The sequence below is a fragment of the Ovis canadensis genome, chromosome 11 (genome assembly GCF_042477335.2).
Source record: "Ovis canadensis isolate MfBH-ARS-UI-01 breed Bighorn chromosome 11, ARS-UI_OviCan_v2, whole genome shotgun sequence".
Lineage (NCBI taxonomy): Eukaryota > Metazoa > Chordata > Mammalia > Artiodactyla > Bovidae > Ovis > Ovis canadensis.
In genome coordinates this window covers 24,264,996-24,276,748 of record NC_091255.1, presented here as the reverse complement: position 1 = coordinate 24,276,748, position 11,753 = coordinate 24,264,996, and the positions used below count along the sequence as shown (strand labels likewise).

Below are 11,753 nucleotides of genomic sequence, written 5' to 3'. Positions count from 1 at the left end.
TAAGTTGTCCATGGTATCAAAGCTAATTAGTAGCAGAAAGTGAAAGCAATAGTTGTGTCCAACTGTGCAACCCCATGGACTAAACAGTCCATAGAATTCTCCAGGCCAGAATACTGGAGTAGGTAGCCTTTCCCTTCTCCAGGGGATCTTCCCATCCAAGGGATGGAACCCAGGTTTCCCGCATCTTGGGCAGATTCATTTCCAGCTGAACCAGCAGGGAAGCTCATCTGTGGCAAAGCCATCAGGATCCTGATTTCAGAGTCTACACCAGACCACCTCTTCCGGAGCTGAGCAGGAAAGAACAAGGAAGATCCAAATTTCCTGGTCTCTACTTGGTCTCTTTATAAATAATTGGTCTCCAGTTACTTTAGATGGGAGCTTAGAGACCATGCAGGCCAGTAAGGGGACTCTCTTAATCTTGTGCCCATGATGGACATGACCAGTCAGCCATATCACTGCAATCTACTAATGCAAGGCAAGTTCTCAGAGTCCTTCTCAATATACCTCTCTGTGTAACTGTACAAATTTGATACATGAGGGTAAAGGAAAAGCCTGGAAACAGCCTTGCAATGACTCCATATCACTATTCAATTCTGTATTCACCCCATTAAAGACTCTAATTAAGGACTTCATTAAAGACCCTACTAATGATGACTTCTCCTTACACCATCTTCTACTAGGGAGCATAACGCTATGACTGAAGAAGATACACATGGATTCTTGTCTCCCTTTTCTCTTTGGTGTTTTTAGCCATCAGCCACCTTGTCTGCAATGTGCGCTCAGGGAGTAATAAGAACTAGATGGCTGGTTTTTCAAATGCGTTCCTTGAATCCTTGGGTAGGATGGCATGTTATTTTTGTCATTTAGTCACTAAATGTGTCTGACTCTTTTGCAAACCCATGGACTGTAGCCTGCCAGGATCCTCTGCCCATGAGATGTTCCAGGCAAGAATAACTGGAGTGGGTTGTCATTTCCTTCTCCAGGGAATCTTCCTGATCCAGGGATCGAACCTGCATCTCTGATCATTGGCAGGTGGATTCTTCACCACTGAGCCACCAGGGAAGCCCTGTGAGGGCAGGGGGTCGCCTACTCTGCTTCAAACAGAACCTATCCATGACAGTATATTTGAGGTACAGATTTGGCTATTTGATTTCAATTGGAAAAGGCTTTAGCAGCTAAGTAAACAGTTTAGAAATGCACAGGAACCTCCATACTGTTTTCTATAGAGTACACACCAATTTCCATGCCCCCCAAGAGTGCACAGAGACTCCCTTTTCTCCACATCTCAACAACACTTACTGTGTCTTGTCTTTTTAACAAAAGCCATCCTAACAGGTATGGAGTGATATCGCATTATGGTTTTGACTTGCGTTTCTGGGGTGGGGTTGTCAAAGTGTACAAACATTCAGTTATAAGATGAATGAGTTCTGGGGGTCTAAGGCACAGCAAGGTGACTCAAGTTAATAACACTATATTATATGCATGAATATAATGTGGTTTTGAAGAAGATTCCTGAGAGTCCCTTGGACAGCAAGGAGATCAAACCAGTCAATCCTAAAAGAAATCAACCTTGAATATGCATTGGGAGGACTGATGCTGAAGCTGAAGCTCTAATACTTTGGCCACCAGATGCAAACAGCTGACTCACAGGAAAAGACCTTGATCCTGGGAAAGACTGAAGGCAAAAGGAGAAGAGGGAAGCAGAGGATGAGATGGTTGGATGGCATCACCGATTCAATGGACGTGAACTTGGGCAAACTGGGAGATGGTGAGGGACAGAGAGGCCTGGCATGCTGCAGTCCATGAGGTTACAAAGACTTGGACACAACCTAGAGTCTGAGCAATAACATCAACAATATACTTGAAATCTGCTAAGAGAGTAGATCATAAGTGTTCTCACCACTCAAGAAAGGTAACTATGTGTGATGATAGAGGTGATGGATGCATGAGTTAGCTTGCTTGCAATAATCATTTCCTAATGGCATCCAATCCCATCACTTCATGGGAAATAGATGGGGAAACAGGGAAACAGTGTCAGACTTTATTTTGGGGGGCTACAAAATCACTGCAGATGGTGACTGCAGCGATGAAATTAAAAGATGCTTACTCCTTGGAAGAAAAGTTATGACCAACCTAGATAGCATATTCAAAAGCAGAGACATTACTTTGCCAACTAGGGTCTGTCTAGTCAAGGCTATGGTTTTTCCAGTGGTCATGTATAGATGTGAGAGTTGGACTGTAAAGAAGGCTAAGCGCCGAAGAATTGATGCTTTTGAACTGTGGTGTTGGAGAAGACTCTTGAGAGTCCCTCGGACTGCAAGGAGATCCAACCAGTCCATTCTGAAGGAGATCAACCCTGGGATTTCTTTGGAAAGAATGATGCTAAAGCTGAAACTCCAGTACTTTGGCCACCTCATGCGGAGAGTTGACTCACTGGAAAAGGCTTTGATGCTGGGAGGGATTAGAGGCAGGAGGAGAAGGGGACGACCGAGGATGAGATGGTGGATGGCATCACTGACTCGATGGACGTGAGTCTGAGTGAACTCCGGGAGTTGGTGATGGACAGGGAGGCCTGGCGTGCTGCGATTCATGGGGTCGCAAAGAGTCGGACATGACTGAGCGACTGAACTGAACTGAACTGAACTGAATGCATATAAATGCCAAACCATCACACTGTACACCTTCAATACATAACAATCTTTATTTGTCAAATATTCCTCAGTAAAGCTGAGTAAAGACTGCACAGGAATAGGAACTATTCAGTTCTGATGTTCTATGACACTAAATTATCAGGGAACTAAGATTCTCTGACTGCTAGATTGAATTATGGGGGTGAGATTCTCGTGTGCTACAGTTTATGGGTTCCCAGAGACCTGGAAATGTTCAGAGTTGCTGAGATCTCCTGCATTTGGATGGAAGCCTAGCAGAAATCTTAGTGCCCCTTTCTAACCTTCAAAATCCTAAAGACCACCACATGAACATAGGAACTAGGGAAGGTACTTCAATCTCCTTGTCTCTTCATGCCCTCGGTCTCCTGGATTCTTTTTCCACTGCATTAGGTTCATTTCAGAGAAAGCAGAGCTTTGTAAAAATGACCCTCTAGATTACCATCTGTTCTCAGTTATTCCACAAATATGGGTTAAATGAAAAAAAAAAATGTGTCGAGTCCTCACCCCCTAGTTTACCTCTTCTGTCCTGTTAACTTGCTGGAATCTGTAACAGCAGTTTAGGACTTGCCTTCGTTATGATTCATTCATGACCTTGGCCAGGCAAAAGCTTCCCTGGATGCTCCCACAGACTCTGCGCTGTCTTTAAAAGGCACACAGAGCAGCCAGAGCTGCAGAGAGGCTGAGACAAACTCAGGAACCGGCAGCTCTCAGGCTGAAGCTGGCGACCTCGCCCCTCGACATGAAAGTCTCTGCAGTGCTCCTGTGTCTGCTGTTCACAGCCACCCTCTGCAGCATCCAGGTGTTGGCTCAGCCAGGTAAGCTCCTCTCTCTGCAGGAAAACTGACCACTGCCTTCACTGTCAGATCATCAAGAATCTTCAGAGATTTGCTGAGAACTCCCTCATTTTAAAGATGGGAAAATGGGTTTCGTGAGTAGACAAGAAGAGCCTCAACCTCACAAGCAGAGCAAGAGACAGAACTAGAAACCCAGACCATTGAACTGGTCTTCCTGTTCCTTCCTGACGTGAATATTGAGAGCAATGTTGTGTCCATCCATGATCTGGATGCCCTCGCTTGTTTGAGGATGGGACACATGAGAGAACGACTTCTCTTACTAGGGGCATAGAGGGGCTTTTGTCTGTGATGGAGAGAAAAAAACAATCTTTTGATTGTACACCCCAGATTTTTACTGGACTCCAATACAGCCTTTAGGATCAATGGTTAGAGGAAGGGCATGAGGTCCCAGGGGGATCTCTCAAGGTGATGTGTTTTGATTCTGTTTGGGAAAAATATCTATATGTTTGTATATAACTCATGTTTTCACCCTCTGATGACTTAGATGTACTGTATGTATCAGTCTGAATAAGGCAATGCACACTGGGGTAACAAGCAAACCGAAATTATCGGTGGCTTAACACAACAAAGGTTAATTTTCTTACCAATACTGAACATTCATAATGTATTGGCTAGAGCTTTGACTTCATATACTCAGGATTCTGGATGGATGGAGCAATTGATGGATTGGGAACATTACTGCTTAGTGTAATGAAGGGAAAGAAAGATCTCAAAGGTCTTGCACTGGTAATTACAAAAACTAGCTTAGAAATGGCATGTCACTATCTCCTCACTTTCTGGTCAAAATGAGTTAATGGTTCTAATCAACCAAGAGTAGCAGAGAAATGCAAGTCTACTATGTGTCCAGAAATCAGAGAATGGAGACTATCTCGTGAATGGAATTATGACTTTGACACAGCTACATAACTCTTTGTAAGGACAAAGTTGGCATGTATGGCATTGACCAAGCTTTTTCCAAATCCTTGCCTGTAACAATGGGTCTCTATTGCATAGCTGGGGACACTTATCAATGGGAGAGGTACAGGATCTCAGAGCAGACAGATTCTGCCTCCATCTCTTGCATTTCTTTGCCTTCTCTTAAATTTCCTTCCTTACAAAGTCATGCTTAAAAATTATCTACATATCATTAGTGCTCATGCTTTCTGTTCACTTCTCCCCCCAATTCAGCTTCTATTCCAACCATCTGCTGCTTTAATGTGTCCAGAAAGAAGATCTCGATTCAGCGACTGCAGAGCTACAGAAAAGTCACGGGCAGCAAATGTCCTCAGAAAGCTGTGATGTAAGTAGACAAAGCTTACCCTCTCCCAGTCCCAAACTTCATTTGTGGGGGAGAGAGTTTACACTAGAGCTACCTGGAACTCTGCACTTAGCTTCATCTCTGTAATCCAATCCATGAGTTTTCACAACAGGAAATTTTCACTCTAGCTCTCTACGTAGATGTTTGTTCAGATCATCGCAGTTCCTTTGAGTCAAGAGCAAGGATGGCTCCACTGATCCATCAGGAGCAGCCACTCCCCATCAGCATCCCACCCTTCCTCTCTTCCCTCCCCTGCTCCCTCTGCAGGCCCTTTATCCCATGGCAGATGGTGCTGGAAGGTTTAGGATTAAACGAGCACACTTTTCAAAGAGGATCCTTGATATTTTCTTCTCTCCCACAGATTCAACACCAAACAGAACAAGAAAATCTGTGTTGATCCCCAGGAGAAGTGGGTCCAGAATGCCATGGAGTACCTGAACCAAAAATTCCAAACTTTAAAGTCATAAATATTCACCTTTTAAAAAAAGTATTCACCTTTTTAAAGAGCCTCAAAAGTCTTGGTTCACTTTCCGGTTCTTCCTAAGATGTATTCTGAGATAATCACAACTTCATTCTAAAAGTAATGGCTTTTATTTAATAATGAAACATGTATGTTTTATTTAAAGTTATTAAAGCTTTTAAAAGTCCTCCACCATGGATTTTTGCTATTTTAAAAATGTAAAGCTTTGGTTGGGTCCCTTTCCTGCAGCGAACCCCAATTCAATCCCCTGCAAAGGATGTTGTCTCTTTCCTCCTTACTTCCCTGGAATCTTGTAAGGGTCCTGGCAAGGATCATCAAAAGGACAGTGTTTTGTATTTTTAAGAAGACGTCGCTCAAGGAAAGCGTGGGATGAACTGAGAGAATAGCATGGAAACATGTACATTACCATATGCAAAATAGATAGCAAGTGAGAATTTGCTGTGTAGAATAGGGAACTCAACCCAGGGTTCTGTGACAACCTAGAGGGGTATGATGGGGTGGGAGATGGGAGGGGAGTTCAGAACAGAGGGGGCGTGTGCATACCTGTGGCTGATTCGTGTTGATGTGTGGCAGAGGCCAACACAGTATCGTAGAACAAACATCCTCCAATCACTGCATTTTGTTCTATACTTCTCAATATTCTACAATGATAATCTCTGACAATTAAAACAAAGAAGACATCACTCTCGCAAACCAAATGAGACTCATAATGTGAAATAGAAATGCATGTTATTTTAGGAATTTATAAACATACATTTTTATTACATTCTGTGGTTGTACTTGTGGAGAATCCACGTTGGTTTGGGAGGGAGAAAGATAGGAGAAGGGCTGAGAGATGTGGTTATGGAGGGGGGATTGTGTTCCTGAGACATGGTATTTTGGTGCTGCTGGTTTTGAATGCAATTCAGGGCAGGGGGTGGGGTGGGGTGTGAAATGGAGACAACGAGACAAAACCTTTCCATCCCTCTGCTTCCCAGTCTCCCAGAGAGGTTTCCCAGACCCCAGGTACTTCAGTCTCTCATTTAGCAGGACCCTCGGCACCGTTCTTTCCCGGTCAGTGCCATGCTTGCCCCAGATTTTTCTCCCGTGACCCACTGTACCCTGTGATATCCCCCCCATGCCTGCTTTATTCCTCTGATTGAAGAAGGAATTCATAGGGACTGGACCTCATCTTAGGCCTGTTCATGCTGATCATGCTCGGCCACCTCTCCAACAGACTCTGGACTCTGTGCTTAGTGCCTATGGAAACTACAATACAAGGATAAGACCCCCTCTGGACAGGGGAATCTTGAAGATCACATCCAGGTTACTCATCGCCTGAGAGAAAACATACTCTAATCACCCCTGCCTCCAGACAGATCATAAACTCTTTCTGTATCTATCGGAGTGTAACCGCAGGCTTATTGATTATTAACTGTTTGAACACCTAACACTCGATAACACTTGAATGATGGGGTTATTGTGATTGTATTTACCCTTCCTTTGTTTTATGTAAGCCTCAAGGAAATTGGGTTGGTGGGTTCGGACACGTACACATGGAGTATAAGAGATTTTCACAAATGCTGGTCGGGGTCCTTGGCTAAGAGGAGACTCTGCCTTGGGCCCGCTGGTGTAATAAACTGCACTCCACTATCTTCATTGTCCTTCTGAGTGAGTTTGTTTCCCGGAATGGGCATATTTGGCTATATATTCCCGGAATGGCTATAATATTTGGTGCGTGGGCCGGGAAAGTCCTCGCTTTGAGGAGACAGGTCTCATTTGAGGCCACCCTGAGGCTTTGTAGCTTGAATCTGCTAGAGGTGGGAAGGCACCTCGCCCCTCTGGAAGAATTTGGCTTCTCCATGCCCGGTTTCTTCACTTTGGCTGGTAGTGAGTGGCAGCAAGGGAACTGAGCGCTCAGGTTGGGAGGAGCCCACCCGGCAGGGTGGAAGAGGGGGCCTGATCACCCCCCTGGGAGGGACCAGAAGGGAAACGCATAGGAAACTGGTTTAGGTTGGTAACAATAGCTGCTCAGCACTCAGGTCGACGGCCGTGCCAGGGATAAAGAAAGGGAACTTAGGGTTTAAGAAAGCCAGTCAGGAGGTGTGTCCACGCCGTCTTAGGAAACGTGCTGAGCTGGCACCACAGGGTTTTAGAAAGAGGATATCGATTTCCGCGTGCTCATAGTCTGCCCTCCCCCAGGAGGTACCCATCTGCTGTGTGACCCATCATCTCCTCTGCCAGTGGAAACAGGTAAACTGGCTTCTCAGGAAGGCCCTGGGACGTGGGAATCCAGAGGTAAGAAAATGGGAGGAAGCGGATCTAAGGCCACTGTATTGGAGAATATGATTAAGAATTTTAAGAAAGGAGTCAATGGAGACTATGGGAGGAAAATGATGCCCGGCGGGCTCCCTACCCTTTGTGAAGTCGAATGGCCTTCAATGGGAGTTGGCTGGCCACCAGAGGGCAGTATGGACTTAAATCTCATAAAGGCAGTCTATGCTATAGTTACGGGAAAGCCCGGAAGCCCCCACCAGTTCCCGTACATAGACTCTTGGCTGGGAATAGCCCAAGACCCCCCCAAATGGGCCCGTTTTTATGCTCATGGCGGGGAAAGAAAAATCTTGATGGCCCAAAAGGTAACCAAGGATGAGGAAGAAATTTTACAGGACCCTAAAGGAGATGAGCTTCCACCACCACTGTATTGGATGATGGTTCCGCCAGCTAGTAACACTGCGGCCACCGGAGGCCCAACCGGAGGAACCAGCCCGAGACCAGTAAGCCTCCCGGATTCCTCAACGGCCCGACAGCTCCACAAGTTGTAGAGCCACACCCCCTGCAAGCTCCAGCCTCAGCTGGCGGGACAGTGAGCCCACCGGACTCTACCAGCCTGGATGCTGCCACGGCTGCTGCTGCTGCTGCTAAGTCACTTCAGTTGTGTCCGACTCTGTGCGACCCCACAGACGGTAGCCCACCAGGCTCCCCCGTCCCTGGGATTCTCCAGGCAAGAACACTGGAGTGTGTTGCCATTTCCTTCTCCAATGCATGAAAGTGAGAAGTCAAAGTGAAGTCGCTCAGTCGTGTCCGACTCATAGCGACCCCATGGATTGCAGCCCACCAGGCTCCTCTGTCCATGGGATTTTCCAGGCAAGAGGACTGGAGTGGGGTGCCATTGCCTTCTCTGGGATGCCTGCCACTACATTCCCTAAACTCTACCCTCTACTCCCAGTAACTACTCCTGGAAAGGGGGAGGAACCACTGGAATTAAACAAAGGTTCTCCTCTGCCAAAGAGCCAGAGGACAGAATACCCTTGCAGACCCCTCAGAGAAGCTCAGCAACCCCCAATGATAGGGGAGGATGGTAACTATCACCAAGCTCCTGTAACCTGTTACTATCAGCCCTTTTCATCAACCGATATACTGAACTGGCAAAAACACACCTCCTCTTACTCGGCGGAAGCCCAGGGTATGACTAGACTAATGGAGACTATTTTCTGCACTCATCGACCAACCTGGGATGATATAATGCAATTACTAGCATCTCTCTTTAGTACAGAAGAGAGATATAGGATCAACACTGAGGCAAGGAAATGGTTACAGGAGATGCTTCCTGAGAGCACTGCTAACCCAGAGAGCTGGATAGAGCAAGCCTTCCCCACTGACAGACCTAATTGGGACTACAATACAGAGGAAGGAAAAATCGAATTAGACAGATACCAGATGGCAATTATACAAGGACTTAAAAGGGGAGCCCGGAGGCCGATGGACATATCTAAACTGGCCAGAATAGTTCAGAAGGGAAACGAGTCACCTTCCGAATTTTACGAGAGACTTTGTGAGGCCTGCAGACTCTATACCCCCATAGATCCTGAAGCTACGGGCTTCCAGATTGTTATCAATTCGGCATTTATCTCGCGAGCATGTCCTGACATAAAATGAAACCTTCAAAAGACCGAGGGAGTTCTATCCATATCTCAGCTGATTGAAACAGCAGATAAGGTGTTCTGGAATAGGGACATGGAAGTACAAAAGAAATACGAGAAAAAGGTATAAAGACAAGCAGAGGAGAACAGACCAGAGGTTTACAATTTTGGCTGCTGCATTTGGAAAGTCTTCCGAAGACTTTTCCACCGCTAAAGCAAAGAAACGCCCCCTAGCTTCGAGGTCAGGACAGCCCTCCAACCGGTCCCAACAGAGGCCACGGGCTCCATTACAGCCAAATCAATGCACCTGCAGTGGGTTCGGTCATTGGAAGAATGAATGCCCAGAAGGAGGAAGGGGGAACAAGTCCCTCCCAGTTGCAGAACTCACTAACATAGCGACTGAATAGGGATGCTGGGGCTCAAAGACATCAGGTCCCCGAGAGCCCATGGTAACTTTAAAAACTGGGGACCAAGACACTGACTTTATGGTGGACACCAGGACAGAATTGTCTGTGGTAACTAAACCCGTGGTGCCACTGTCTAAAAGGACTGCCACTGTAACTGGGGTTTGGGGAGAAGAAATGGCTAAGTCTTTTTGCCAGCCCAGGAAATGTCAGATAGGGGGTCACCAAGTGACTCATGAGTTCCTGTATATCCCTGAGTGCCCAGTACCCATGCTGGGGAGAGACTTACTCTCCAAACTGGGAGCACAAGTGACTTTCTCTCCTGAAGAGAGGCCCACTTTTCGGGTGGGCACAACAACCTATTTCCCTCTCTGTGCCCCCTCAAGACGAATAGAGGTTACATGAGCCCCCTGGAGATAGATAAGACAAGGCAACAGAGTTGGAGAGAAGGCTAACTCAGCTGTTCCCTGAGGTCTGGGCCGAAGATAACCCCGTTGGGCTGGCCAGACACCAAGCCCCTGTAATAATACAACTCAAACCTGGCACCACCCCAGTGAGAAAGCATCAATACCACAGAAGCCCGAATCGGGATTCTGCCTCACATCAGCAGGCTAAAACAGGCAAGCATTTTTGCCAATCGGCCTGGAACACACCAATCTTACTGGTAAAGAAAGAAGGATGACAAGACTATAGGCCCGTACAGGATCCTAGATTGGTCAATCAGGCTGCTGTAACTCTGCACCCAACTGTCCCAAACCCCTATACCTTACTTAGCCTCCTCCCACCTAAAACAAGGATCTACACTTGCTTGGACCTCAAAGATGCCTTTTTCTGTATATGCCTAGAACCTGTATCACAACCCATCTTTGCCTTTGAATCAGGGGACCCAATCGGAGGCAATATGCAGCAGCTCACTTGGCCCTGCCTCCCGCAAGGATTAAAAAACGCACCAACCATCTTTGGAGAAGCCATGGCCTCGGACATGGAAGCTTTCCAGCCTGAAAGTTATGGATGTTGGCTTCTGCAATATGTGGACGCCCTGTTGCTGGCTGCTGAGACCTGGGAGGAATGCTGGGAAGGGACCCAAGCCCTCCTCCAATTGCTGGCAGAGGCGGGATATGGAGTGTCGAGGAAAAAGGCACAAATCTGCAAGGAGGAGGTAAGGTATTTGGGGTTTATCTTAAAGAAAGGCAAAGGTTGCTAGACCAATTTAGAAAAGAAGTAATTCTGAGGCTCCCCACACCTAAGACTCGGCGGCAAGTCAGGGAGTTCCTAGGGGCCACTGGATTCTGCAGGATTTGGATTCCAAGGTATTCTTAAATAGCTGAGCTCCTGGCAGGAGCTCCTGGCAGGAGCTCCTGGCAGGGCCTGAAGAAAATCCAGTAAGTTGGACTGAGAAACATCAGAAAGCCTTTGAGGAGCTAAGACTAGCAATCACCTCTGCCCCCGCCTTGGGTTTGCCAGACCTCACCAAACCATTCACCTTATATGTGACCGAGAAAGACAAAACAGCCATGGGGGTTTTGACTCAAACCTTAGGAACGTGGGACAGGCAGATAGTTTACCTTTCAAAGCGACTTGATAACGTTGCCACCACTGGCCTAGCTGTCTGCAGGCAGTGGCTGCAGTCGCCTTACTGGTACGTGAAGCCACAAAGCTGACTTTCATTCAGGACCTGATTGTAAAGGTCCCACATGAAGTCAACACCCTCCTTCGAGGAGACCCCCACAAGTGGCTGTCAAATTCCTGGATTATTCAATACCAGGGACTGCTATGTGAAAACCCCAACCTCCATACTGAGCCTTGCCAGCAGGCGGCAGCGGCAGGCCGGCGCACTAAGCGCAGCCAAGAGCTACCCCGTATCCGAGGTCAGGGGCGGCGGCCAAGAGGAGCTACCCCGTGTCCGAGGCCAGGGGCGTTGGCCGAGAGGAGGAACCCAGGGCTGAGGCCAGGGACAATGGCGGCTGGGAGGAGCAACCCCATGCCCCAGGCCAGGGCGGAGACTGGGAGGAGCAACCCCACACGCAAGGAGTGGTGGCTCTGCAGGCGCAGAAGGGCCTAGAGGAGCCATCCCACAGTGAAGGTCAGGAAGGGTGGCTGGAGGAGATACCCCTCATCCAAGGTAAGGAGCAGCGGCTGTGCTTTG

General features: G+C 47.3%; 1 protein-coding gene across 1 annotated transcript; it reads left to right on the top strand.

Moving 5' to 3' along the window:
* Positions 1-3,345: 3,345 nt before the first annotated feature.
* Positions 3,346-6,939, top strand: LOC138414639 (eotaxin). Its single transcript, XM_069542374.1, has 3 exons — positions 3,346-3,484; positions 4,691-4,802; positions 5,182-6,939. The coding sequence occupies exons 1-3, from the start codon at positions 3,409-3,411 to the stop codon at positions 5,285-5,287; spliced, it is 294 nt and encodes a 97-aa protein (XP_069398475.1). The 5' UTR covers positions 3,346-3,408; the 3' UTR covers positions 5,288-6,939.
* Positions 6,940-11,753: the final 4,814 nt, after the last annotated feature.